This window comes from Scomber japonicus, chromosome 7 (genome assembly GCF_027409825.1).
Source record: "Scomber japonicus isolate fScoJap1 chromosome 7, fScoJap1.pri, whole genome shotgun sequence".
NCBI classification, from domain to species: Eukaryota; Metazoa; Chordata; class Actinopteri; order Scombriformes; family Scombridae; genus Scomber; species Scomber japonicus.
Window position 1 is genome coordinate 12283289 of NC_070584.1, and position 27273 is coordinate 12310561.

General features: G+C 41.8%; 1 protein-coding gene across 5 annotated transcripts; it reads left to right on the forward strand.

The window, feature by feature from the left end:
- The first annotated feature begins 937 nt into the window (after positions 1-937).
- Positions 938-26098, forward strand: gatad2ab (GATA zinc finger domain containing 2Ab). Of its 5 annotated transcripts, none has more exons than XM_053322859.1 (11): positions 938-1058; positions 15291-15599; positions 20221-20344; positions 20590-20721; positions 20931-21002; positions 21156-21278; positions 21442-21657; positions 21814-22063; positions 22180-22583; positions 22726-22942; positions 23379-26098. In XM_053322859.1, the coding sequence occupies exons 2-11, from the start codon at positions 15304-15306 to the stop codon at positions 23510-23512; spliced, it is 1968 nt and encodes a 655-aa protein (XP_053178834.1). In that variant the 5' UTR covers positions 938-1058; positions 15291-15303; the 3' UTR covers positions 23513-26098. The 5 variants fall into 5 exon arrangements, with proteins under 5 accessions (XP_053178834.1, XP_053178836.1, XP_053178838.1 ...); XM_053322861.1 differs by having other exon boundaries at positions 21442-21642; XM_053322863.1 differs by having other exon boundaries at positions 21466-21657.
- The last annotated feature ends 1175 nt before the right edge of the window (positions 26099-27273 follow it).

Here is a 27273-nt window from a genome sequence, read left to right on the forward strand (position 1 = left end):
TTCTAATTTGTCATCCTGATAAGGCTGTCTCTCTGCAGATGGTCAACTGAGATTTTGAAATGATTACCTAGTCAGCCTGGGGTCTTTAACTAGTCAGAAAACAAAAAGAAACTCTGAGTTATTTAGTGTGTGAACCTAAATGCCCAGACCAGCACCAGTTGACGAGCTGTGAAGATGGTCAGCATGGTTCCTGAGCCATGTAGCCCATCAGCCATGTCACAGGATGTATTTGTGTCCCTGGGCAGACTTGAGACACAGGCCAGCCAGGTTCACAGTGAGAAAGATAGAGTAACTCAGTAATAGTTAGAAGCTCTCAGGAAGTTGGCAGGGACTTGTTTGGCATGGTCTTCTGGCACACAGTGGACTCATACAGCAAAAGAGTGGAACTTCTGTCTCCATTGATCTTGGAGCTGCTACAGGGTCCTCTGTGGTCTTGGGAAGATCCTAGGAGAATGGAAATGGTCAGTTAATGTCTACTTTTACGGACTGAGGCAGCACAAATAGGCACTGGTCTCCCTCTTTCCTCATGTATTCCCCCTGCTATGTTGTCTCTGAAACCCACCATAGATTTATTTGCAGATACAGCATTAAACTTGATGTTATTGCAATTATGTAGTGGACTGATGTAGCGGCGCAATTAGTTTCAGTCACAAGCCTAATCAAATACAATGAGTAGCTTACAATACAGGTTGGAACACTAATGCAGTGGGCGATTATACAATAAAATCACGGTGTTTACATATCTGTTAAAAAATAAACGTATTTCCGCTTGCAACACTTGTTGTACTATCCTTACAACTACTACAACACTTCCGACTTGTAGTTCCAAACGCAGCATTTACCTTCGATGTCAGCAGCTGTAAACTTAACATTTCCGAGGTGTGTGTGAACGCAGCATGACGCCGCCTGTGGTGGCTCATTACATTATCTGGCAGCCGGAGTGGCAGCGGACAGAAGAGAGGGGATCCCCAGGATTTTTATACCGAAGCCAGCGTAATACGACCATAAAACAACTGAAAATCGCGGGGGGGAACTCGGTCACGCTCCTCCTGTACTCCGTAAGTTCACGTATTTAATTATCACATCAACTAATTGGATATTTTTAATATTTACAATTAAATTATGACGACGACGGGAAGTTTCTCTATCGACGTTTAGCTCGGCTAAGTTAAGCTAGCTAGCATATAGCTGGATCTCGGCTAACGTGCAAGGTAACCGTTTCTGAGCTACACATACACACATACACACACACAAGCCTACGTACTGTGAACAACAACCGCCTCAAAAAAGTCGAGGAATATTAAAACTAACTTCCCTGGCAAAACTTGCAATAGGGTGTTGAAATAGTAGATGTAATTTGAATTGTTTTTGTATTTACCTATGAGGAAGCTACGAAACTATGGGGCATAATTGACATTTTCTGCCAATAACTAACGCTTGATTATTTGTGAATAAATTTAGCGACTGTCTGTCTGGGCAGGCGAGTGTCCAGGGAGTTAGCAATGTTAGCAGGCTAACTTAGCTTGTTAGCTTGCCTTTTAAACACTAGCGGCACCCTGACTGAGATGGGGTCGGTTTCATTGTCTGTCGTGTATCGCTATTTGGACGCGTACAGACATCCAAGCGAAATGTCATAATATACTATGATCGTATGTAAAGGAGAGTGTGCCCCACGTGTTTAATGACTTTCTTTTATTATTTTTGTTGCCGCTGCTGTTAGCTCTCGTTTAGTTAGCCACTGGTTTTGTAGTCGGACAGATGGACAGGTTGTTGTTGGCAAGCCAAGTTAACGTTAGCATGAGATAGCATGTTGTTGTTGTTGATGGTTTAGTTGGAAATAGGTAGCTTCTCTTTTTGGACAAAGTTGGATCACTAAAGTTTATGAACATCATTGCCGGTGTTGCTACCGGTTATTGTTAAGCCAACCGCTCTTCTTAGCCATGGATGGGTATGATTATGGCTTCATGAGCCATTGATCTCAGAACTTTGTCAGATTAGCTCAACCGTGAAAAGCCTTTTTATGGAGGCGTAATGGTGGACGGTTGTGCTTCCGTCGGGGTGTGTGTGTCTGTCTGTCTGTCCACGACAGGTTAGTAGCTATCACCTACATCAAAACACGCGCAACTGAATACCTACTGTGTGCTTTCCCCAGAATAATAAGGCGTTTGTATTTGTGATTAAATTAGTCATTAATTGTAATATTACGAGGTGTCTTACGTTCACGTTAAAGGGCATGCTCTCTGGTTAAGAGTACAGTTAATTCCCGTTGATGTCAAGCAATTGTGGGCATTCGTGTGCTATTAATAGAGTAGATCTTTAGTGAGATATGTGTGAATTAATGAGCCTTGTTATGACTCTGATGTGACTCAGTGTTTGAATACCTTTTTTATGTTTCCGCATCATGAACCATGATGTTTGAGTGGACTCAAGTTATGGTTGTATTCACCTGTCTTTTGAAGTGAACAGCAGTGTGTATATCCATACCTCTGCTGAGTAAGTGCCCTCCTCTGAGAACAAGCAGACAGTTGGCACCCTTGGCTAGTGATGGGGGACACATGTCACTTTGCATTTCATGATGGGCTGTGGATTTGCTCGAGGAGGGGTGCCTCTTATGAAAAACCCTCCCTTGAGTGATGTGACCAGACAGGCATGACTCAAGATCCACTCTTATTCTGCTGCATCAGGGTTGAAACTTTTTTAAAGATACATCTGTATTTTCTACCACCCGCTAGGTCTGTTTTTGCCTTTGTCATTAGAAAGGCTCAAGGGTACCTTGGACATTTGTTTACTTACCATTGATAGATTTAATTTAGTCATATTAGTTGTGGTATTTGCAGGTCTTTCCGTCTCAGATTTGATCTCTATGTATTTTCTTCATTAGTTCTGGGTTCCAACTTGTACAGGCCATGATGTGGAGCAGTAGGCATGAACGTGAAGGCTTGGATGTTAGTGTTGTACTCCACAATTAAAAGTTTTTGTCTCATTTATTATAATGTTATATTTAATGTATCCAAATTACAAAACGACTGTAAGATTCAACAAAGATTTATCTTGTTTTCCCATTAAACATTAGTAGTCTTTGTTTCTTACCTGCTCTAATGCCTAACAATAAATTGTGGGCCTAATACTGGTGTTAACTCTGCTGGGTAAGATGGTATAGCTCTTACCGTTTCCTTCCAGCCACATCTGGATGTAGCGTTATCATAATAGTATCTGTCTAGCTCACTGTGAGGCACACTTAAACACAGCAGTTAGTGTCTGGTTGAGTGTGAACTCAGTCATCGTGAAAAGGTTAACAGGAAATGCTGGTGAAACGGCGAAATCTCACCAAAATCGATCGGCCACATGTTGTTAATGTAGATAAGTAATGGAATGCTTTGGCTTACTTTGGTTCCGATCATGTAATACTCTTTCAACTCAGCAGGTCTAAATAGTATTTACACGATTTAAATGTTTTTTTTTTAAAGAAAGGGTTAGGGTAAAATCCTTTGAGAACTGTTTGTCTTTATTTTTCCTAACATGTTGCATCAGAGGACAGGAGTAGTCGTATTGGCTTTGGGGTTCCACCCAAAGGCCTTGGGCAATTCTTAGAGCTGTATGAGAGGAATCCTCCAGTGTTTGGCTGACTGAACTATTTCTTGTTTATCCTGGTGGACTTCATATTGACTCAAGTACATGTGCACAGTTTACAGTGAGACCAACCTGCTGCAGGCAATCAGAGGTGAATGAGTGATTGGTTAGGCTTTTTGTTTAATGAAGCTAACCTCTTCAAATGTAAGTTGAAATACAAACAAACCCACTATAAGTTAAGACTTATTCAAAGCCTCCACCTTACTTCCTCCACCTTAATATTTTCCCCTAGATAAGAAGTTTACTCATTGTCTATTTGTGTGGCTAATTCCCAATGAAATACTGTCCACTGGTTCAAACTGGACATTCAGTATTATAGAAAATGTATCGTATTCCTTAATATAAGGCAATTGGCCACCTGTTGACTGGGTGTACCTTCATACAGATGGGTGACAAATTAAAGGAAAAAACATTATGTTTCTTAGTAAGGTGTTGGGCCTCCACGTGCCATCAAAACAGCTTCAATGCACCTTGGCATTGATTCTACAACTCTCAAAACTCTACCTGAGGGATGAACACCATTGTTCAAAAGATATGATGATGATGGTGGTGGAGAGTGCTGTCTAAAGGCCCAAATGCACTGAAAGCAATAATTGATGCACCTCATTTGACATGTGTCAATTAATGCTCCTTTAGTGCATTGCAGGCATCAGATTTGAAATGCCAGCGCCACAGAAGCAATGCAGATTTGTCCTGTTGTTCTTTGCTTTTTACTGCTGCATTAGTTGGATGCAGTGAATGAATGAAAATGAAAAATGCAGAGGAGGAAAATGAAACTTGAAGTCTCTGTTTCCACAGAAAATCATCTGGTGCTCGCTTTCTCGTGATATTGCTCTCTTTTTCAGCTGCAGAAAATACGCAGCTTTGGTCACACTCGGTTCTCATTTGACAGTTCAACTTTGAAATAAGGTTGTCAAGGCAATTTGAGATGCTTCATAATGCTCTTGATGCACATTTGGCCATTTAAAACTATATGTGTTGTCCAAAATGTGCGCATCAGATGCTTTCAGTACATTTGGGTGAATGTGGTTGGCCTGAAGTTAGTGATGATTTCACAACACAAAGTCTCCCTTGTACTTCCACACTATAGACTACAGTCTGGACGCTGAAGCAGGAAAGGTGAACAAATGTTATAAAATTAATCTCTAGAATCTGCACCCTTTGTGTAGTGGCAGTAGCTATGAGTTATGCACAGAAAAAGTCACTAACAGGGATTTTTGGTCCAAACCGGCATCAAACGGGTCCAAACTGACATTTGCCGGTATATCAATATGCTGTTTAATCTGCTGCAGCTGTTAAGATAATTAACTATCTAGTTGCTAACTGATGTTTGAGGTGCACTTTTCCCCTGTAAAGGTTGGTTTAGTGTTTCGTTCAACAATCTGCAGGACGAGATGTATGTTGATGTTCCTAAGTTATGAAGTGTTTTACAGAATAAATGGAAGCAAAGTTATATTTGTCTCCCTTTTTTTTCTCTTTCTTTTTTTTGTGCTCATCCAAAAAATGATCCAATCCATGACTAAGAATCATGATATGATCCACACTGTGAGTTTTGTGATCCGTTGCACAGTTAATGTTCTGGATATGATTTGGATTGTGATATAAGATAAAGATAAGGTAATAATGTTAAGCTGAACATAATGTGACATTTTCACACCAAGCACTCACACACAGACATACAGACATGTGCTGTGACATAATCCCCTCCTACTGCTGCCCCCTGACGACTGGATCCCCTGTTGGTGATCTCAAGTAACCACGATTGGACTAATGAAAATGGAAACGACCAGCCAACTGGACTCTATGTAATTGTGGACGGACTGTTCTCGCTGACAGTCTGATGACGTCCTGCATTGACATTCTTAGTCACCTGAAGATGAGTTGCTCTTCTGTTTTCCCTTAAAATGGCATTAATGTGCCATCATCACAATCATCAAATGTGAGCTGCCAACCACAATTTCCAGCCATATCTACTGATGTCTTTCCCATAGATCTAAATGCAGATATTACTTTAATCGTTGTTCCTTTTTAAACACCAACCAGTTTATGACTGAAGCTCCTGCCATCCGTGTCCCAACAATGAACTCTCTTTCAAAGTCACTTAGATCTTTCCCTGCTGCTATCTTGATACAAAATCAGCTTGCTCAGCATTTACATACATTTTTATAGATGCCACAGAACATGAATGGATATTAATTACTTTATTGTACCATACAGTGAACCTGTGTAGAAGCATGTGCATTTGTTGTTTCTCCTATTATTTATTCAGGATTTGGACTTTTAATTTGTCCCCTGTATGTAGCTTAAACTGAACCGAATGCTTGTAGATTCATCACATCTAAAGGTAAAATCTATGAAATTCAACTATAAACGAAAAATTGTGAATGTCACACTTTTTTGAAAACAAATTATTATTACTCAATTAATTGAGAAAATTGTTGGCATATTAATCAGTGATGAAAATGATCAGCCCTCAACTGAATGTCTTTAAATTGTTGGTGTTTGTGGCATTGTTTAGATCCCCTTCAGCTGTAACCAGTACAACAGCTCCTGTCCCTGAGCTCTGTAGGGGGAAAAAAAACCAAACAATTTCCTCATATCTTCAAAGCTGTAACCAATCAATACTTTCATGGTTAGAAACCTGCTGTTGATGGGGATAACATTAATGCCTCTATTTGGTTCCAGCAGCATTTTTGCTTACAAGTGAAACCTGCATGACCAGTCCTGCCTGAAATGGCATCTCATCTGATCTAAACAAGACTAATTGCACATTTACCAGTTATGGAATACACATCGCTAAAGTTGTTTTTTTAGTCTGCGTGTAACAATTGCTTCCACTGTGTGGCCAGTGCTGACATGGCAACTCTAGAACTCTCAGTGCAGCAAACAGGCAGGACTGCAACTTGAATACATGCAGCATCAAGGCATGTGTCCAAGAGGGTACACACTGTCCCGACTGTCTCCCTAATACATGTTTTTATTGTTGTTGTTGTTTGGGTTGTCTGTATACCATCTGCACCCATACCAAGGGTAAACTGCACTTTCTCTCGTAGATAGTACACAGTAATATTTTGGAGTGGTGGATGGAAAGGAAATTTTGTAAATGAACGATAGTCAAAAATATTCAGAAATGGTCGTCTTTGGGCCTGAGTGCCGCAAAGTGTCTCAGACATTGCATTTGTCCTCCAATGTGTCACATTACATAGGAAAGTAATGACCTGATTATTATTATTCTTGAAACTCACTGTCATTCCTACTGCCCCATATCTGTTGGATCAGTCCATTATCAGGCTGATATCATGTAGCTGGGGGTGGAAAATGAATTGGGTTACAAATCATATTTTGGAAATCACCATAATGAGTCCAAATTCAATTTTAGTCTTCATATTTCTAGCAAGCAGGACTCTCCCCACAAATCTTTTGTGTGATGGTCCAGCACCATTTTTAATAGCCTGTAAAGAAATTTCACCCCAGGGACCAAAAAATATTGTTTTATTATACTGAAATGAGATAAAATGACTGGAAGTATGGGGTTGTGATTCTCTAGTCAACATTTTTGAGCTGTAGAGGAGGTGGTTGTAAAAAGGTTTGTAGTTTCCTCATTGCCTGAGAGCAGCAGTTTTGGTCTACTTGAATGGAGACCAGTTAAACCATTATAACCCGATTCTTCTCAGTCTGTCCACTTCACAGCTTTACAGAGGACAGTCAGACAGTAGCAGCTCTAAATGTTTGAAACATACTGAACATCTGAATGGACAGCCGAGTTTATTTAGGCCTGGATTATTTCTTTGCTGGATGTTGTTGCACTTTTCTCTGCTGTTTTTTTCTTTCTTTTTTTTTTACGTCGACCTTTGAAGTCTGCATTGCGTCGGTGTGTGATACATAAAGAAAATACGACTTCGGGTGGAGTGTTGCTTTAATCAACTTCCATTTGCTTCCTTTTCATTATGATTCTTATATATATTTTACATATCACACACACACACATTTGGTTGAAATTTTAGATGATCCCCGTCTCTCTTTTTTTTTTTTAAATCAACAATTCCTTTTTATTATAGTTAGTAAACATTTGTAGTTGAAAATATATCCAGTGATTTTGTGATTACAGGTACGAGAGAACTACTAAAGACGGTTGACTTGAGATGTTAAGCAGCTTTGGAGCTTCATAATCTAGACTTCTCTCATGTCATATGATGGTTAGTTTGTTTCGTTCTGTTAATGGTGTGAATTAATTACTCAAAATACGCCTGAAGGCTTCGATGGTACTCGTGTATGACTGTGCGTGCTTCCCAAATACAGCAGAGATGTTGCCTGTGAAAATAATGTCCTTTTATTTGTATGTTCTCTTTATGATGAGGATACATTAACAAGCACATCACTGTGTCTGTGTTAAAAAAAAGAAAAGAGAGGAAAAAAGACCATATCCGTGCATGTTTTAATGTTTATGCATTCTTTTGTGATCATGTACAAATGCCAGGTTTTCACTTCCTCGACTTGCTGCTGTTGTCGTTGTCACGTTGCTGAGGGAGAATCCAGGTGGAGACATGCACACACATATATAGTTCTCTGGCTCTCGTTTGCTCACTCACACACACACACATACACACAATCACACACACACATACACACACACACTCACAGGCAGTCTGGCAGATTCAGGGTTAAAGGCTTCCATTTTGTTAGGTAACACCCTAATGGTCTGATCTGTCAGTGGCGTTAAAATGGCAGGGGCTTAACCCTTGGCGTTCGGGACACAACCAGTAGGGGCACACACGCACACACATACACACGTGCACACGCTCTGGGCTGGCCGAGCCTACAACAGAACAACTGAGAAGGTGGAGGGAGGGAGGGGTAGAGGGAAAGACGAAGAGGGAGGGAGAGAGAGAAAGAGAGAGAGAGAAGACAAGGAAGAATATTTTTCACTTGGGTACAGTTAGATTATGGCTTGGCTAACCACATGCTCTCTGCACCCTTTTCCCTCCCCCAACCATGGCACCACCTCAGCTGGGTCCCTGCCCCCACTCCTAGCCTGGTGAGCACAGATTAGCATAGGTAGTCTGATCTTGTTTCTGTTTAGACGATACCCCCAAAGGAAAAGAACTGTACTATTTGACAACCTGAAACATCTTTTTAGATTGATATGACTTAAGATACAACATAAAGAAAGCAGTAATCTTTACGGTGATTAGTAAGTAATGAGCCCTGCATTCAAAATATTCATGGCATGGCTATATCTGCCAGTACCATAATTGGCAGTTTGAGTGATTAATTTAGTATTACAGGAGCCACAGCCCCTTAGCCATACAAGAAACAGAGTTGTCGCTCTGCCGTCTTTTATTGGGCAATAATAATCCATACTGGTATTGCTTTTATTGGACAGTATAATTGTTGTTTCCCCTCTTATTGAACCCAAAGGACACAGTTGAAAAGCCTTGTTTTTAAAAAAATGGCTGTTAATGTGTTGGCTGACTGGGTCCAGTCCCAGTGGGGAGATCATTACAGCGCTGGAGATGAGAGGCTTGCACGCAACCCGAGGGGCCGAGTCTCTGCCATTGATCTGCTCTCTATGAACTAGTGGACACAAAAGAAGACGGACTCAGAATAAAACCTGTAGTGTCAGACAGGTCAGAAGATTTTCATTTCCTTTCAGGCAAGTGCATCATATTCTGCCGCATAATATACAGGGATGGGAGATTTACTTCATGCACCTTATTTTAGTGACAAGAAGACAGATGCTAGTCCGTGCAGCCCCTACAGAGAAATGCAAATGTGTTAAATATATTGATTTACACAAGCCTGCTTTGAGGCAGTCACAGTGCAGGGCAGCAAACAGGGCAATAGAGATATCTCCTCACGAGCAGATTTTCAACTCCCGCGTCCTTTGTTTGTAGCTGGACTGACAAGGGATCAGCCTTATAACCCTGAATGTCTGACTGACTGAGTGATGAAGTTACACCATTGGTCAGCTGGCCCAGTGTTGGAGTTTCCCCCATTGGCACAATCGGCACAAACTGCAATTACGTCGGCGGGATGTTTACAGCAGAGCCCCTGTGCAGAGTCCCAAAAGAAATTTTAAAAATGCACATTTACTGACCGAAATATCTCATACAGAGGCTTCAGCAACCAACTCACAGGTACAAAGAGACACGACCATTATACCAGCCTGCGCAGCAGCTAGCAGGTAGTTAGCAGGGCTGGCATTGTTAGCATAGCCATGCTATGCCATGTGTAGCCCTTAGACTGTATAAAAATAAGGTGTACCGCAGTGTGTCCGGTTTAACAGCACAGTACTTGGCAGGTGACAGGTGTGTGTATAGTGTTTGTGGGTATTGAAAGACATTGCGGCACGGATATTAAGTCACACAGCAGATGGACTGTTAGCCTAGCATGCTAATCCTACATAAACATATGAATGTATTGTGTATTTACAGACATCCATAGATAGATGAAAGCAGGGGGAGTTAACAGATAATTAGAATAGTTGTAATTGAAATTCTCTTTCTCTTTCAAATCAAACCAAGGTATGAGTGGAAAGTATTGTACCTGCAACTATATATACACAGCCTTTTTCTTTTTTTTCTTTTTTTTTTGTTGACACAAATGTAGCTTAATAATGTCATGTGATATGCTACTTCAGTACACATGAACAACAAACATGAACATTTAATATCCAGGAATTCACATTATAGACACTACCACTGACTACCCCTGTAACAAATTGGCCACAATTACACACATTGACCATACATGGTCGAGCAGTATACGAGGTTTTGATCTAGAGTTGTTTCTGCTCTGCCCTGAGGCCTTATTATTGTAAAGGGAGCGAGAGGGACATGCTTCTATTCCTCCTTCGTGGTCTCCTGAGAGGAACAGGCACAGATCACCAATCACTGACTGTGTCTTGTACTCTCTTGCTCAGCTCTTGTCTTTTGTGTAGCTGATGTAGAGAATGTATTTTTATGTCAAAGTGATGCGTCTTCATTATGTTACACCGGTCATACAATATGCTCTATAATAAAGAGAATGTTTGATCACTCACTATACAGATGTCTGAATGTCTGGTAATGACTCTACAGTGATAACAAAATTCATGCTTTGGTACATTACAGATTTGGTATGGTCTTGAAAAGCTTGCTCCAACTTCATTACAAAACTATACACTTAGATTACTACTACTAATTCTAGTAATATAATACTAACTTATTGAAGTGAATCTGTTTCATTTGTGCAATTATGAATTTGTTTATATCTCTAATTTGCACAATAAACACCTAAAATGAGAAGACAACAACATTGTTTTTCCTTCTACATCTCTGATTCTTAATAACGAGGAGTTTATCACAGTGGGAGGTATTTTGATGTTGATAAACAACACTCGCTGGTCAGCCACTTTTGCTGAGATGCTACAACTAATAACAGGAGCTAAAAAGAAGAAAGTGTTTTCACTCAGGATTTCCTCAACCCATTTATTAGAGTATCATCCAGGTTGCCCTAAATGTTATACTTTTATTCATGTCAACTGCTTACAAAGAAAATGAAAAACCAGCTTGCCGCTGTACCCACAAAATCAATAGCAACGATGATAATAAAATGAATTGTGTGTGTGTGTGTGTGTGTGTGTGTGTGTATGATGCACCAGCATTGTGTCGACTTGTGTGAATATGTTCCTGTTTTTTAAAGCTGATCGTCTGAGTCTACATTTTAATATTTCTGTAATCTGAGCCCAGCCTCAAAGAGTCTATGGGCTACGTTTGTAGCGTAAATCAAAGAGTTGTAACGTGAGAAGACTGGCAGGCTTGGTAGTCTGAAATGGATACTGGATTGGAGTTAAATCAGAGATTGTGAGCAGTAGGGCTGATCCTGAAGGAAAACTGTTACTCTGGCTGAGTCCTTAGCAGCATAGTTTGGAGCACCAGTTCGCTTCAGGCGTCTCCTGATGGACTTGCTGATGGATAAGTCGGACTTGTTTGTGAGACTGTAGTGTCAGTTTCAGTTAATTTTACACGGTGGATTGATGGAGCCGGGGGAGCATCACTGCCAGGACTGCTACTAGCACTGATTGATTTAGGTGATTTGTCTGGCCATAAAATACAAATTCCTGATCTCATCTTTGGAAACAAGTAGGTTTATGTAAATGAAAGCAAATGATACTGTGTAAAAAAATAATGCTCCTTTTGAGATGATTTGTTGAAAGATATACTGTTTTTCAAACCCTGAGATCCAGCATTTTGACATGACTCTAAAAATATACCCACAATATGAACAGATTAAGACGGAGACAAAAGTGCATTCTAGTTCTGTCTTGATATGTTTTCATTGTGTCTCCTGTGTTATACCTGCTTGTCTCTATGTCACCTCCTGCCATCACAAATGCTCCAGGCAGTGTCTCAATGCAACACTGTCTCAGCTTCTGATAGCTTGAAGTATTGATGCATTGTTTTCTCTGCCTTCCAACCTTCTTAGGTGTCACTGTGAATGACAAGGCATAAACTCTTGTGTTTGTTGACTAGGCTCAGATAGACACCCGTATAGTAAAGATGCTCTTAGTGTAGGTCTCCTACAACCCAGAGCTTGTGAATGACCTCATATTGCACAACAAGCCTTCGGGGCTTATATAGAAACCAAGGCACAGAATAGAAAATGGACTCCAGTGAGTGGCGGTGCTCCACTGAAGGCCTAGTGAGATGGAGTGTGATGCAACAATAAAGACCAGCACACACACGCACATGTCTCTCAGGCAGTGTCAAGCGTGCACAGTATGCTCATAGCTTACAGCATATGCATGCACAACAAAATATATTTGTTTCCTTCCCCCGTTGCTTAGCAGCAGTACACCAGCACATTGAATGTTAGATTAATTATGCCCGCCATCTCTTTTGGGACAAAGGTAGCCACGTGTCTCTAGACCTGAAACTAGCAACAACAACCATACTAGCCACACACACACACACACACACACACACACACACACACACACACACACACACACACACACACACACACACACACACACACACAGATCTGACGCTGCATCGTCTCGAGGGGTCACAGTCATCTTGTACCCGACACGGTTCACCACCACACTGCACTCAGTTTTTTCTACAGTCACACAGGATGGACTATGATTTTTTTTTAAGTGTGTGTGTGGGGTATATGCGAATGCGCACACGCGCAAGCTGTCATCCCTGGCAGATAGATGGCCTTTGTGTGCAGGGATGGTACAGCAGGGCACATCTGTCCTTGTTGTGTACCCGAGCAGAGTGCATTTTATGCTCCACGCTCTCACATGCAAACTCAGACCTGAATGTTTTAGCTGCGTTTGTAGTTTTGTTTTCAACTTTTTCCTCGGTTTAGTCATTGCCAGCATCTCTCAACTCGACATCTTGCAAAGTGTCAGGGATGCTCGTGTATTATCTCTAGTGAAAATAAAAAGCTGGCTGAATTAACAGATGTAAATTGTTGGAACAACTGCAGCAACAAACTGCAGTGCCAGAAATGTGTTGAATTTGCTGAAAAGCAGTTTCCTTTTCCCAACTTCCATTGATTTATTGTTTCAGTGCTTTGCTTTCAGACACCAGACTTGTAGTGTTTTTTGTATGTATACCCTATTGTCAATTATGTCATTATCTTGGCGTTGGTTTCCAGAGAAAACACTCTTAAGATGATTATAATATCCAGTAATTCCAGCACAGTGTTAATGTTATTTTAGAGAATCCAATATCATTAAAGGCAACTTTTGGTCGACAGACTTTTTATGTCTGTTTAGGAATGTCCGAAGACGACCTCCTCTCTCCCTCCCTCCCTACAACGTGTGGGATGTGTCTGCTGCCTCCCCGTCTCCTTCCCTCCCTTCTGCCACTCCGTCTCTCCAGGGGTTAAACCTGCGCCTTCTCTCAATCGGAGACCAGTTTGAACCGGTTTTTCAGGGAAGCACTTTTTGTCTCTCATGGAATCTTGGGATAGGGTCATGCGGAGCTGCGATGATGTCACGTTGGACGAGAAAGACCTTGAGTCAGCTTTCTGCATCAAAAATACAAGATGGTGTATATACACGCACGCAGTCAGTTTTAGCCTTAATGATCATTTAATCATCACATCAAAAATGTTTACACATCTGCACAATGTTCATGTGCTCATCATCAAGTGTTTGTGAGCAACATCACATTTTTATCTTTATTATAAAATGTTCATCAAGCAGTTTGCAAGTGTATGATCCATAATGAGCCCATGGCCTACATTGGTGTGAATGTTGCATAGCGTTGTTGCTATTTTTCTGCTGTGTAATAGGTTTTCCCAGAAAGCTAAGTGGGTCTCGTCATCCTATGCTGTTACTGTACTGACTGATATTTGGGTCAGCATCTGGGGCACTAGCAGTTAGGACAGGAGATGCCTGTACACCTCAGAGTGGTCACTTTTTATACAACTGGAAATATGGAACATGGTACATTTTCACGCAGTCAACTCCAAAGCAGTGTTAAATGAAAAATGTAAGTAATTATTTCCCACAGAAACCTGGAGTTGCATATATGTAGTCAGTATTTATTTTGTACATCAGAGTTCCAGATGAAACAAACACACTTTGGGGCCCTTTGTTAACCTTTTGTACTGGTGGAACTGGCACTACTTCATCTTTTAGGTGATTACCAGTGCAGGACTTAGTTGTGCAATTCTCCTCGGCTCTGGCATGATGCAGAGGCAGCGAGTGGAGTAAAATGTAATGAAAGATAGTTGAAGGAGACGTTGCCATTCACATAGTGTAGGTGGCACTGATGGAGAGCCATTTGTTTTTAAGTGTCTGCCATTTGAATTTATTAAATTTCTAACTTTGTGACTGCAGATTATATTAGATTTAATAGTTCAGCTTCCAGAGTCACTCTGTTGGCACTTGTTGTTTCCTCTGAGGCCCAGTGACAAGAAGGGTAGCCTCTCAGGTCAGAGATCTCTGCAGAGTTTACACCTTCAACTGCTGTCATCCAGTTAAATTAAACTGAAGCAGTTACTGCATTTTGTATCCTCCGCCTTGGGTGCTCCCTGTTGTTTACGGCAGGCACAATAATCTTACCTAAGCATTTACTTCACATGATGTACAGGACTGCTTCTTCCTTGCTGGACCCTCACTTGACTTTGCTAGCTCCAAATCAGATTAAAGGGCATCCTATACTGCCACTGGATATATAGGCCATGAAACATTAAGTATTTTTCTTAAAATAAAACTAGTTTACTGCTGCTATTTGCTAATAGCACAACATGCATTACTGTGCAGTTGTTATGGTAACATACTGTACTTCATGGGCAAAAGAAGAGAGGTGGTTCTACAAGGCGATAAGATGCACACTACTCATAGAAACCTGCAGACTAGTGTAATTTAGAGAATCCAATAGTAGAGTTTGCACTACAATGTCATTATATCATGAAAATGCAGTTTAAAAGTAGTTTTAGTTAAACCAGCACTGTTTGCTCAGATTCTACTTTAATGAAGCTATATTGTCCTCCAGTGAGACCTTGATATCTGCTGCATCGTCTAAACCTGTAACCTGCTGTGTATTTTAAATGCACACATGCAAAGATTTAAGCTTTTTACTTTTTTGTCAGTGGTTGTTTTCTGTCTTGTAAATGTATACACACTGTTTGTAACAGTTTCCCTCTTGTCTCCCCAGGGTGAGAGCAGCCATGTCAGAGGAGGTAGTGCGTCAAACGCGCAGCCAGAAGCGGGCTCTGGAGAGGGACCATGCTACTATTGCAGGGTCCCCGGGGGACATGGAGAGTAAACGGGTTAAGCTGGAGAAGGGGGATGTGCCTGGATCTCCCCTGGCCTTGGTGGGATCTGGAACTGAGGGTGTCAAGCTGAAGAGCGAGCAGGCCGCAAAAGTAGCAGCCAGCATCCTAAAGTCCGGGGAAGTGAAGGCCACCATCAAAGTGGAGGTGCAGACTGGAGACGAGCCTGTTGATATGAGCACATCCAAAAGGTTAGACAAAGATCACAAGGTTGGAGTCAGTGCTCCATGGTGTTCATGTGTTGGGCTGTCAGCTGTCAGCTCAGATCTAGTCTGAGTCTTTAGTAGGGCTGGGTGCACTACTCAATACATTTTTAAGGTATTGGCCGAAATAAATTGATACCAAGTAGTATCGAACAACATACCGTAACATCTCCTGTTAAAGGATATCTTCAATCGATACTTTTTGCACCCAGAGCTAGGAAGTATGACTTTTTGTTTGGACTTGCTCACAGCCAATCAACGCAAGCGTTCTTCAATTAATAAATATTAGGGGTGTCATGATTCCCCAAATCTTCGATTCGATTTTATTCCGATTTTAAGGTCACGATTGGATTTTTTTTTTTTTGAGGTCCTTTTAGCACAGATGCCTATGCCATTTTTAGACTCGTCATAAGTGATATAATCTCCATCAGTTGTTTGCAATGTTCCACACTAATTTATTAGCAATATAAATTAACAATAACTAGTGTACTAGAATAATCTAGTGCCCCTATTACTGCAGTGTGCACTGTTCACATTAGTTGCTAGATAGATAGATAGATAGATAGATAGATAGATAGATAGATAGATAGCTAGATAGGTAGATACGCTCTGAATGGGATCTCGCCCAACCACTCAGTATTTCAGTGATCGTGCGAGATTTCGATGATGTTTACAGCTTTAGCAGTAGCAGCAGAGCATGCATCAATTTATGAGTAAAGACCCTATTTGTACTACTGTAGAGGTTTGATAACAATCCAGGTATTATTAGTGGGGTAATTTACGAGATACACTTTTGGGTCCATTAGCACCTGAACTAAGCAATTCTGATGGCTCTAACTCCACCAATTTGCAACCAAATTAAAAAAAGGGCTGAGGCGGTGTTTAGATAGACGTCATGGTGCATATAGTTCAAAATTACACCGAACCATCGCTTTAAAACAGCCTAATGTCCATAGCCATCCCTGAACAATCCTAACAGTAGCATTTCTGGTGCTACAAATACCCCTTAAGTACTAGTTATTGCTTTAGTGCAGACATCCCAACTCTCCCGGAAGTTCCGAGAGTCTCCCGCATATTGATAGCGGCTCCCTGACGCCCGCAAATTATATACAATCTCCCGGAATCTGCAGCGAGCGAGCAAGAGCGTGCGCTAGAGAGTACCTGCGCGTGTACATCTGTGACTATCAATGCAGCGTGTGTGAGAGAGAAACGTACTGATAACTCCAACCGATTCCTCCTTTGATTTCGATGGTCAAGATCGTGATGTAATTTCGATCGATATTCGATTTACAATCGAGAACGTGACACCCCTTATAAATATTAATCATTAAAAAACTTTCAAAATGCATTTGTGCAAAAATCAAAACATTTAGATGTGGCTTAGTGGTTTAATTTAATGCTTCTATTCACATGATGGGTATCGAATGTACTCAACTGGTATCACTCTATGGGTGCTTGGATTGGTACTGGTATCATAATTTTTTAATCAATACCCAGCCCTGGTCTTTGGTCTGTTGGCCTGCTGTGCAATAAAAAAAAAACAGTCAATAATCTTTAACAGTTAAACAGTTAGGTCTGCTGCTGTAGTGGGCCTCAATATTGCGTATTCTGCCAACTTTGTCCACAATAAATCCTTTGAGTATTTCCAGCTGGACAAAGTGCACCATAATCAGCTTACAAACTAGTTGGTATCTGCGAGAGTAAAAGATGCGAAGGGTACTTAGCTGCAGCTGTTAAATCATCATATGGGTGTTGGGAATGGATGTCAATGGCAAGCAGAACTTGAGACAAACAGACAACTGTGACAAAGTATTTGTTTTCCATTTTCATGTTTGGGTTCGTATGTACTGTAGACCCTGGATTTTGTGCATGCATGCACAGCATGTAGTTGTATGTAAAGATGTGTGTGTTGGGAGTTTCTCTCTAACTTTGCTCTAGCAAGTGGTCTGACAGGAGTCATACAGGAAGTTGCTGTGTGGTTGTCGGCAGCCTGCCCCCATTTTGAAAAGTTTGAGGCTCCTGAGGCCTAGGCTCCATTTTCTCCCACAGCAGCACCTGAACTCTGCCTCACACTTCACACAAAATGAAGGCTATGTGTCACAAACTGGTTCCAACTGGCCGTTGCCATGGTTTCCACATTGGAAGGAGCAGTTGGAGGAAGGAGGGGCCAGGAGGGTTGGTGGGTGTGTCACATGACCACGCAGAGAAATGCCTGATGTCATGTGATGTGTTTGGTAGAGCGATAAATACACACACTGATGTGATGGCAGTTCAAGTGGAACAGAGAGATGATTCAGCTAAAAATTGTGTTGGCTCTGTTTGTGATATATCATAAGTTCACTGAAGTGTCATCTTTGGCCCCTGTTTAACCCTGAGCTTGCATTTTTGTGTGATTACTCACTGCAAGGTGATTAACTTATTGTTGAATACGGAGTACTTATCTGTGTAAGCCAGCTTTGTAAATATAATAATACAATATAATGCAAGCCAAGTTAGGGTAAATGGAGACTGAACTAAATGTGCCTTGCATAGATACATAAGTAAAATGAGTGTCGCTAGCAAGCAACCTTCATTCGTTTTAATGCTTTGTGACACTTTGTATACAGTTTAAAATGATGTTACTATTTGAAGCCCTCTTGTCCCGGCCTGTTGACTGTTACTAGCTCGGCTATTTCATTTAATTGTAGAGCCTTACGTAGCTTAAAAGGGCACTCCAGTTACTTTGAATAGAGAATCCCACTGCACCTAATAATGACTGATTCAGCATTACTGTTGCTGGGTCAGTGTGAAGCCATGACCAGGGAAGCCGAGGCATGCAGAAACACTGGACCTTACATAACCAAGCTGGTGTCTGTTGTGATGCTTGTGTAAGCTCTTGTCAGTGAGTGGAAGCACAAACTAGTCCATGTCATTTAGTCAAGAGAGGCAGAGTCAGTGGGTCGCCATTAGGTTGCCATTAGGTTTGCTTGTGTGAAACCTGAAGCTCTCCATTCTCAAATGCGACTTGTGTCTGACATAATTGATCATTTCATACGTGCGGAATGTAAACAGGGCTGGGCAGGGAAGCTGCTGCCCCTTCAGGCCTCAGCTGTGCAGCAGGAGAGTAATCTTTCTCAGAATAGCAGTACCATGGCTGTAGACGTCTCTCTAGATTTTAGTGGAAAGATATCGGGGAAGTCATTTCCAGGAAGTAGCAGTGTAATGTATTAGCAGGGTTTGATTGTGTCCTCTGCAGCTAGGTATAGTAACAGTATGACAGTAAATGCTTGTTGTGGTTTGTGTTGTGAGTGCTTCGTCTGCTGAAATCCTGATCTCATAATGCAAGTGAAAATGACATGGTTGTTGTCACATAGTTGACCTTGTTGAACTGATGCAAGGTCTGATGAGGAGCTCAGCTTAGACAGCTGTTGTGTGGAAGAAAAGGACAGTAGAGAAATGTGTCTGAGGACAGGAGTGTGCGAAAAGGGTGAGGAACTGAGTCAGAGAGTTGGGAGTATAAAAGATGAACAAGTAAGTACTGTTGGGGGAGGGGTGTGTGAAGTAGTGACTGAGTGAGTGACTGGGTGAGAGCGAGTGTACACAATAGGTTGGCTCCTGGCCATGTATTCCCCTCCCCCCTCACTGTCACCCTCTCCAGTGTCTCCAGCGGACCTCCGCTCTGCTCTGCTTGTGACTCTGGTGTCGGCAGCTGGGAGGGAGGGGAGAGCTGAGGCCCAGGCTGTGCCGATCTGGCTAGGCCATAGGCCTCGCCACGGAGGTAGGGGAGGGGTGAGGCCCTGTCTGGGTGGTAAACTGGGCCTAAGCTTGAAGCCCTGAAGCCTCTTGCTCGACAGCGCCTGAACAATTATATAACTTCACTCCATGTGTGCATGCATAACTCTACATTATGACACAAACTTGTATCTCTCACATACCGTCATAGACCACCACCTCTACCTCACCTCATCTTCCAATAGTTCTTCTGACCACTTTGACTTGTGTTTTCGAACGCCCCAACCCAAACGACCTGAAAGGATCCCTGCTGTGGTACAAGCAGATTTATTCTTACAACGTGGTTCACGTGCTGTAGAAATACCACTACCCTGTACCTCTTATCTCCACCCATCTCCAGATTGATGCGAAAGTAGCTTGCCACTGGTTGTCTTTGTTCTCTGTAGGCCTCAGGAAAAGCCACTTCATATGTTATCAAAGGCCTTAAGCCTTTTCCTCCAATAAAAAATACAATTACATTTAATTTACCCTGTGTTTGCATGTTGTTTGACTGACTTTCCCATCTTTGTTGGACGGGAGAGAAAAAGGTCCTTCTGTCGATGGTACCTTTTGCTAGAGATTATGGCTTGTTGAGATTTCCCCCTGCCGCCATTACTCCATTATTGATCTCTTGGTTCTTGCCTTCTTGTGTGTCCCAGTGCACATTTTCACTACAACAGGGATGATAAAATCATTATTATTTACCGCCATCTACTGGATATAAGACACAACTACAAGTTATTTGCAGTTAACGGTATTTGTAGTGTTTTAGACTGAAATATATATTACAGTGTGAAACTTGACAGAATAATAAAAACACATACTTATTATTATTGTCTTTTCATATTTCTGCCCTCAGTGATATTAAGAGAGAGCGACAGCCACCGTCGCCAGATGATGTGATTGTGTTATCAGACAACGAGCCATCCAGTCCTCTGATGAATGGCCACTGCTTCACGAAGACTGACACAGATAAACTCATGGTAGGAGAACAAAGTGGTACCTGCTGAATTGGAAGACCAAACTGAAAACATATTGCATCACCTGCTACACTGTCTTCTGTTTATCAATTCCATAATACGTTTGAAGGCATATGTTTTGATTAGTCCCCACTGAAATTGCTTGAAATTGTACCTTTGTTTATTTGCAATCTGTTAAGCTGGCCTCATTAAACTGTTACGAAACACAATCTACAAAAAACCCTTCTCCTCTGTTATGGTGTATATAGAAAAGCTCCCCTGAAGAGAGGGAGCGCATCATCAAACAGCTGAAAGAAGAACTGCGACTCCAAGAAGCCAAGCTGGTGCTGCTCAAGAAACTACGACAGAGCCAGATCCAGAAGGAGAGCACAGTACAGAAGGTAAAACCCCCAGAAGAGGAAAAAGACTGATGTTTATTTATCATGTTTAGTTTGAGCTGATAGACGCGTCAGGGATGGGAGCTGTTGGCTCACAAAATTAGACTTCTCAATTTACATAATAAATGACTTTTATAAATTCCTGCTCATTCATGTCTTCAAGTAGATTTAGATGTATTCTGGAAATAATGTCAATGTCTGTTCATTTCAAGGCGACTGGCTCTGTGGCTACTCCTCCTCCTCTGGTGAGAGGTAGCATCACATCAAGCAAAGGACCCCTCCAGGTAGATACATTTATTTCACCTCACCTAGCTGACCTCACTTGTATTGTAGAATGATACATGTAAAATTACACAGCTTTACTGCTTTTGTAGCATAATGTTAAATATGTTTTATAGTGTCATAAACATTAACCAACATTTTTGCTGTGTTTACAGGTGACAAGTCGTAGCTCAGGCACGGTGATCCCCCCACCGCTGGTGCGGGGTGGGCAGCATGTCCCGTCCAAACACAACTCTCAGATTGTCATGCCACCCCTGGTCAGAGGAGCCCAGGTTAGGGTGAGGGGGTTTTGACGCCTCATATCACCACACTGTCCCATTTTAAGGTTACTCTTTTGAAGGAGTTTAGAGTTGAAGAGCTCTTTGTTAATTTCTTGCTTTGTCTCCTCCTTGCTCTGTTCATGCCTCTGGGTCTCTGTCCTCCGCATTTTGCTGCTGTCAGCCTATTGCAGTGACTCCGCAGCAGATAGCCAGTCTGCGTCAGCAACAGCAACATCACAGCGGTTCAGGCCCCCCTCCACTCTTGCTGGCTCCCAGGGCTTCTGTGCCCAATGTCCAGGTCCAGGGCCAGAGGATCATTCAGCAGGGACTCATTCGGGTGGCTAATGTGGCCAACAGTAATGTCATGGTTAACATCCCACAGGTTAGGATGCAATATGTAAGCAAACACAGCACACTCACCTCAAAAATGATTTATATTGTTACCATCACTCTGGGTATCACTCATAATAGGACACATTGGTAAAGTGAGACTCTTTCATTGATAGACTACACCGCATATCGCTAAATCAGATTCTGTTATGTCTGTATCCAGGCCTCTCCAACTAGCCTAAAGGGCTCTTCAGCGTCGCCCAATTCTAACATTAATGATAGTCCAGCCAGCCGGCAGGCTGCCGCCAAGCTTGCACTTCGCAAGCAGCTGGAGAAGACACTGCTGGAGATCCCACCACCCAAACCTCCGGCCCCCGAGTTCAACTTCCTTCCTTCAGCAGCCAATAATGAGTTCATCTACTTGTTGGGGTTGGAAGAAGTGGTGCAAAAACTTCTGGAGATGCATGGCAGGGGTAGGTGTATCTGAACTTGGCACTCTGGTAACTAGTTTGGGGATGTTTGTAGTGCGGCGGTGGATTTAATGGTAGATTACATATTGTCTAAAGTAGTTCTTTTTTTTTTTATACAGGTAATCTGGGCCCAGCTGCTGCAATTGCCAGCTCCATTCCCAAAGAGCCATACAACTGCGCCCAGTGTAAGACGGACTTTACATCCCGCTGGAGAAAGGAGAAGGCTGGGACCATCCTATGTGACCAATGCATGTCGTCCAATCAGAAGAAGGCCCTAAAGGCTGAGCACACCAGTCGGCTGAAGGCAGCTTTTGTTAAGGCACTCCAACAGGAGCAGGAGATTGAGCAGCGTATCCTCCAACAGTCTTCATCTTCCTCTTCTGCCTCATCTGTCTCTAAAACCACCTCGTCCTCTCCCTCACTGTCCAAAAGTGAGGTGCTGGTGTCCCAGCAGTACAAGCAGGTCAGGGCTGCCATGCAGCAGCACAGATCTGTGACTGGCCACCACTCCAGCATTAAGCAGGTTAGCATGGCCTTTTTATTGTGATGGACCTACGTTTTCATTAACATCAAAATATGAAAACATGTGCTGGCTAATCACCGGCATGTCAATTAATACTTTCTCCAGCACTCAGGCCCTCTCATGTCACATTTTCTCCCTGCAGAGTCCTAGTCAGCTGTCACATAGCCTCCAGTCTCGTGGTGTGGCCCACTCATTCACCACCTCCCAGCTGCAGAGTGCGGTGACGGCAGCAGCGCTGGGAGGCGGGTCAGGTAAGCATGCTGCAGCACGCCCGCTGCACCAGGGGGCAAAGATCAGCGGCGGCAGCAGTAACCAGGGCAACGTGGCTGCCTGGAGGAAGCAGAGCGGTGGTAACACAGGTAGATAAACTTGAGACTAGGTTAGATCGACAACATGCTCTACTTGTTCTCGCTTTCTGCTCCTATTCAGGGTAACCATTTTCCTCTAAGATGGATTCCTTTCTGGCACTTGTCCTCCTTGTTCTTTCTTCACATTTTCTGGGGCTAAACCTTCTCATTTTAGTATTATTTTTATAGTCCTTCTGTCTTTTTGGCTTTTTTGTAAGCTTGGAAACCAAAACCCTAAAAGGTACAGTTTTTACTGAAAGGGGCAAAACATTTTTCTTCTCCACTCATCTCACGCTACACCGACCTTTTCCCTCCTTTCCTTTTCATCTTCTTTCTATAGTCCAGAGTCAAATACTGTGATCGTGTCATGTTATCATAAAATGGCTGTAAAACATCATGATGTCTGTGATATCCAGTACATTAATCACTTGTATTTGTCTCCTGACAGGTGTGACTATGGCCTATGTGAACCCCAGCTTGTCTGCCCATAAGACAAGCTCTGCAGTTGAGCGTCAGCGAGAGTACCTGCTGGACATGATTCCCTCCCGTTCTATCTCCCAGGCAGCCAACACATGGAAATAATGCAATCTTTCTTCCTACTGACACCATAACTATTAGCCCTCTTAATATCAATAACAGCCATTCTCATTATCATTCTAATCCTTTGTATGGACTTAATGCCTCTGGCCTAAACAGTGCAGGGGAGAATCAACCTCTTTTTTTTCTTCTTTTTTTTTTGTGGGACTTCTTTCCCAGATCTTTCTGCTACCATCTTCCTCAACTCCTCAACTAAATTGAAGTTGTCCTGAGACAACCGGAGTATTTGGGATACAAGGAATATATCAAATACAGTTTGGGTACTTTCGTGACTGTGACAGGCGTGTACAATTTTATAAACTCCTCCAATGACGTTGCCTCTCCTTCTCTGTATACTGGTTGAACCTCCCAGTTGCACTGAGAGGGAGTCGCCATAACATCCCTGAGTCCTCCTGCCTCTGGACTAGGCAGGGAAAAAAATAATAATTACTATTATACACAATAAAATATTCGCCTTACGTCCTACCCCTCTCCAGTCTGAGCCAGTCAGACTTAGGCCTACGTGGTGGCCGAAACCGAACATTACTGAAGACCTCATCACAGGGATTGTGGTTGAGCTTCGAGGACCATCCACAAAATAATAAGAACTGCTTCAGCTTTGCAAAAATGAATTTAAAAAAAAAAAAAAAAAAAAAAGGACTGTAAAAGATGATCTCTACCTGCACACAGACTGCCTCTTCTCTCTAACCTACAGCGCGTATAGCAGAGAAGCTGATGTGTGTTGGATTATTTTGTATGGCTGAATGTTAGGATTTTGTCTTTTCTTCTGTAAGTCATATACTGTGTTTGGAATATTGTGCTCCCTGATACTTTGGAAGTGGCCTCTTGTCGAGGTCTGAATTTACAGGCTAATGTTACTGTTGAGGTGGTTTTACATCTGCTGGGTTCCATGTTGTGGCCTACTGTTAAATACTTTGTTTTTTCTAAGATGAAGAGGAAGAATAAAGATTAAGGTTTCACTGAGTAATGTAAAAACAAGGAGTGTATGGTTGGAGGACTATTCGTATTGAATATTGTAAAAACAAACCTTCCAAAGAACTAGTGGAGCCCAAATGGAATCCCTTCTGCTAGAAGGTTTCTAGTTTATCCGAACCCTCTTTGGATATAAACATGAATTCATGCTGAACTGAGGGGGGTGTAAGGAATGTCATATTTTTGACATTGTTTTGCTTTTAGTCATAGGTTGTGGTGCATTATTTTTCTTCTATAGACAAACTGTCTCTGGGTTTATTTATAGGGTCATGTTAGTAAAGAATATATGCTTCTGCCCTAAGTTTGAATGGAACTCCACTTAAAAATTATGTTTCTCTTGTGTGTCCAGTGGCTCCCACTCACCTTTACGATTGGTCGAAGAGAAGCTGGACAGCTTTCAGAATGTAGTTATGCAAAAAACCCATATAGCAACAAATTACATGAATTTCTTAGTCTAACATTTAAGGTGTGTATGATTTAGGTCAAGTCCTTGGATTGCGCTAACTATGCCTTTCTCATGAGCTATAGTGCATTTTTATCAGGTTGCAGCAGCACAGGATAAGCTAGTGAAGTACAACATGTCCTACATTAAACAGGGGAATTCCCATTGCTCATTGAGTTCAGTTATTTACCAACCATGTGCTTGTTTCCTTTCAGTCCCTGGGGTGGTCTACTTTGTTTAACCTAACACTCAAATCAATGGTTTTATTAAAGCGTTCCTTTGGCTTATTGGTAAATGTCAAATAAATTAAAATGTAATTGAATTTAAACAGTAAAAAAAAAGGGTAAATTGTTCGTGCATATTTTTTAATCTGGGTGTTTTGCAAGCATTATGTGTAAGAACTGTCAAAACAGGCACGGCCACCCCAGCAGTCACTTGTCAATATACTGTATCTGTCCATTTTCCTCTTCACAATCAACCAATAGCATCAATGATCCCATCACTATGTAATTAGAAACCTGCAGCTCTGTCGCCTCGCTCTTGATTTCATAATACATCATGATGTGATAATGTAATGCTATATTGTAAGGATGTGTGTCCTCGTTGAACCACAGTGTACTCTTCTTTAGCTCACTGAACATTGTCAGGCTCCATACTAAAAGATGGTGCACTGAGCCTCTGTTGAAGTGTATCCCTCTGTCGTGGGGTATCATCACTGTACACCTGGGTTTCATTTAGGATGGTGCAACATACAGTATGTACATTGCTGATAGAAATACAAGCATATGAAGTTTAAGGTTAATTTAAATTGCTCAACATTTTTCTTTTTGTATTTCTGTCTCCAAGTGTCAGCGATATTCCAGGTTGTCTGTACATTCCTGACGGGCAGAAGGTAGCAGCCTTGTGGATGCAAAATAAGCAATCTGGAATGAGCCCATCATTTTGTACCCTGCTAAGTGTAACCCTTTGCTGTCCTGACTACTGCCTGCTGCTGCTGTTTGACAACAATATCACCATTCCGTTTGTTTTTGGGCTCGTGGCACTGCTAAAAGTGCTGCCCAAATGGAAAAGAAAAAAGATGTATGAGAAATATGTTTGTTTTTTTGGATTTTTTTTCTGCTCTATCAAATAATAATAAAACTAATTTTAACCCCTCTTTTATGGCTGACTTGTCTTTATTAAATTATAAATTTAAAACAAGCTTTGAGACAGTCTCTTTTTGTAATGTTCAATGACTTTCAAAAGCATAATTAAAAGAAGGCTTTTGTGGGAGTTGCTCTGATTGCCTTTGTTGTGTCAACTTCCCTGCACATGAGCATCTGTGCATCACGAGTCCATCAACACACAAAGCCCTGTGCTCTCCAGCAGTCACATCACCACCAGTGTAGAAAGCCATAAAAAGCAATCATAAAAGATAACTACAGAGGAACCACAGAGTGTAGCACTCCCATTGATTCACTGTCTGTGAAATAATGGAAGCTAAACTATTTTCATTTTTATTCTACTGGAGTTTTGATCAGCTCATTCAAACCCCTGAAAAACAATAGCACTGCATTCCCTTATTTTAAAAAAGCATTATTTTTTGCACATTGATTGAATACAATCTAATGAATTGCTATTACTTCCAACCCTTGATTGCAAAGGTACAATATTACAATATGGTTAGCTTTCAATCATGCCCCCCCCCCTCCTTAAAGGCATTACAGGCAATACAGAAACATCACAATCTGCAACTTACCAGTCACAATGAGTCTCTTGTTTTACACTGCAATATTCATTTGTGACCTGTAGATGGCAGAGCTCACCTGCATTCCATTGCACATTGTGCTTTCAGGAATTTAATCTCTTGACAGGTACAATTGTGTCCTCTGGAAGAAAAAGAAGTACCCCCCCCCCCCCCCCCTCCCCGATGTCGAATGTTAGATCACAGTCTAAGTGTGTTGGTTGAGCTGTCTGGAGGGGTGAAGTCTGAGAAAACTGGAGGGAGAGAAAGAGAGAGAGACCTTTGTAGAAGAAAGTGAGCTATTGTTTACCACGACCCACTTATGAGCTCCATTCCTTGGCAACCAAAGTTTCTCCCCGTGATACGAGTACACATATCCTTCCTCTTCGTGTGTGTTTTTTGTGTGCGCATTTGTACACAAATGTTTGTATGTTATATTGTATATATGATAGAGATCATTTTTCTTCTTTCTGGTTTCCCTCAGCTGCTCTAAATTCACATGATCATTCTTCATGCATCAAAGTCCATTCGTAGTTATCACAGTCCAATGATCTGTGCTGCAAATTGCTGCCATGTACCCACTCAGCTACTACAGTGCTATTATTTTAG

Bases quoted from the DNA above. Each gene is read 5' to 3' on its own strand.
- gatad2ab (XM_053322859.1), top strand. From the start codon at position 15,304: ATGTCAGAGGAGGTAGTGCGTCAAACGCGCAGCCAGAAGCGGGCTCTG. The intron at 20,345-20,589 runs GTAGGAGAACAA...TGGTGTATATAG, and splicing joins CTGACACAGATAAACTCATG to AAAAGCTCCCCTGAAGAGAG. The intron at 21,003-21,155 runs GTAGATACATTT...CTGTGTTTACAG, and splicing joins CAAGCAAAGGACCCCTCCAG to GTGACAAGTCGTAGCTCAGG.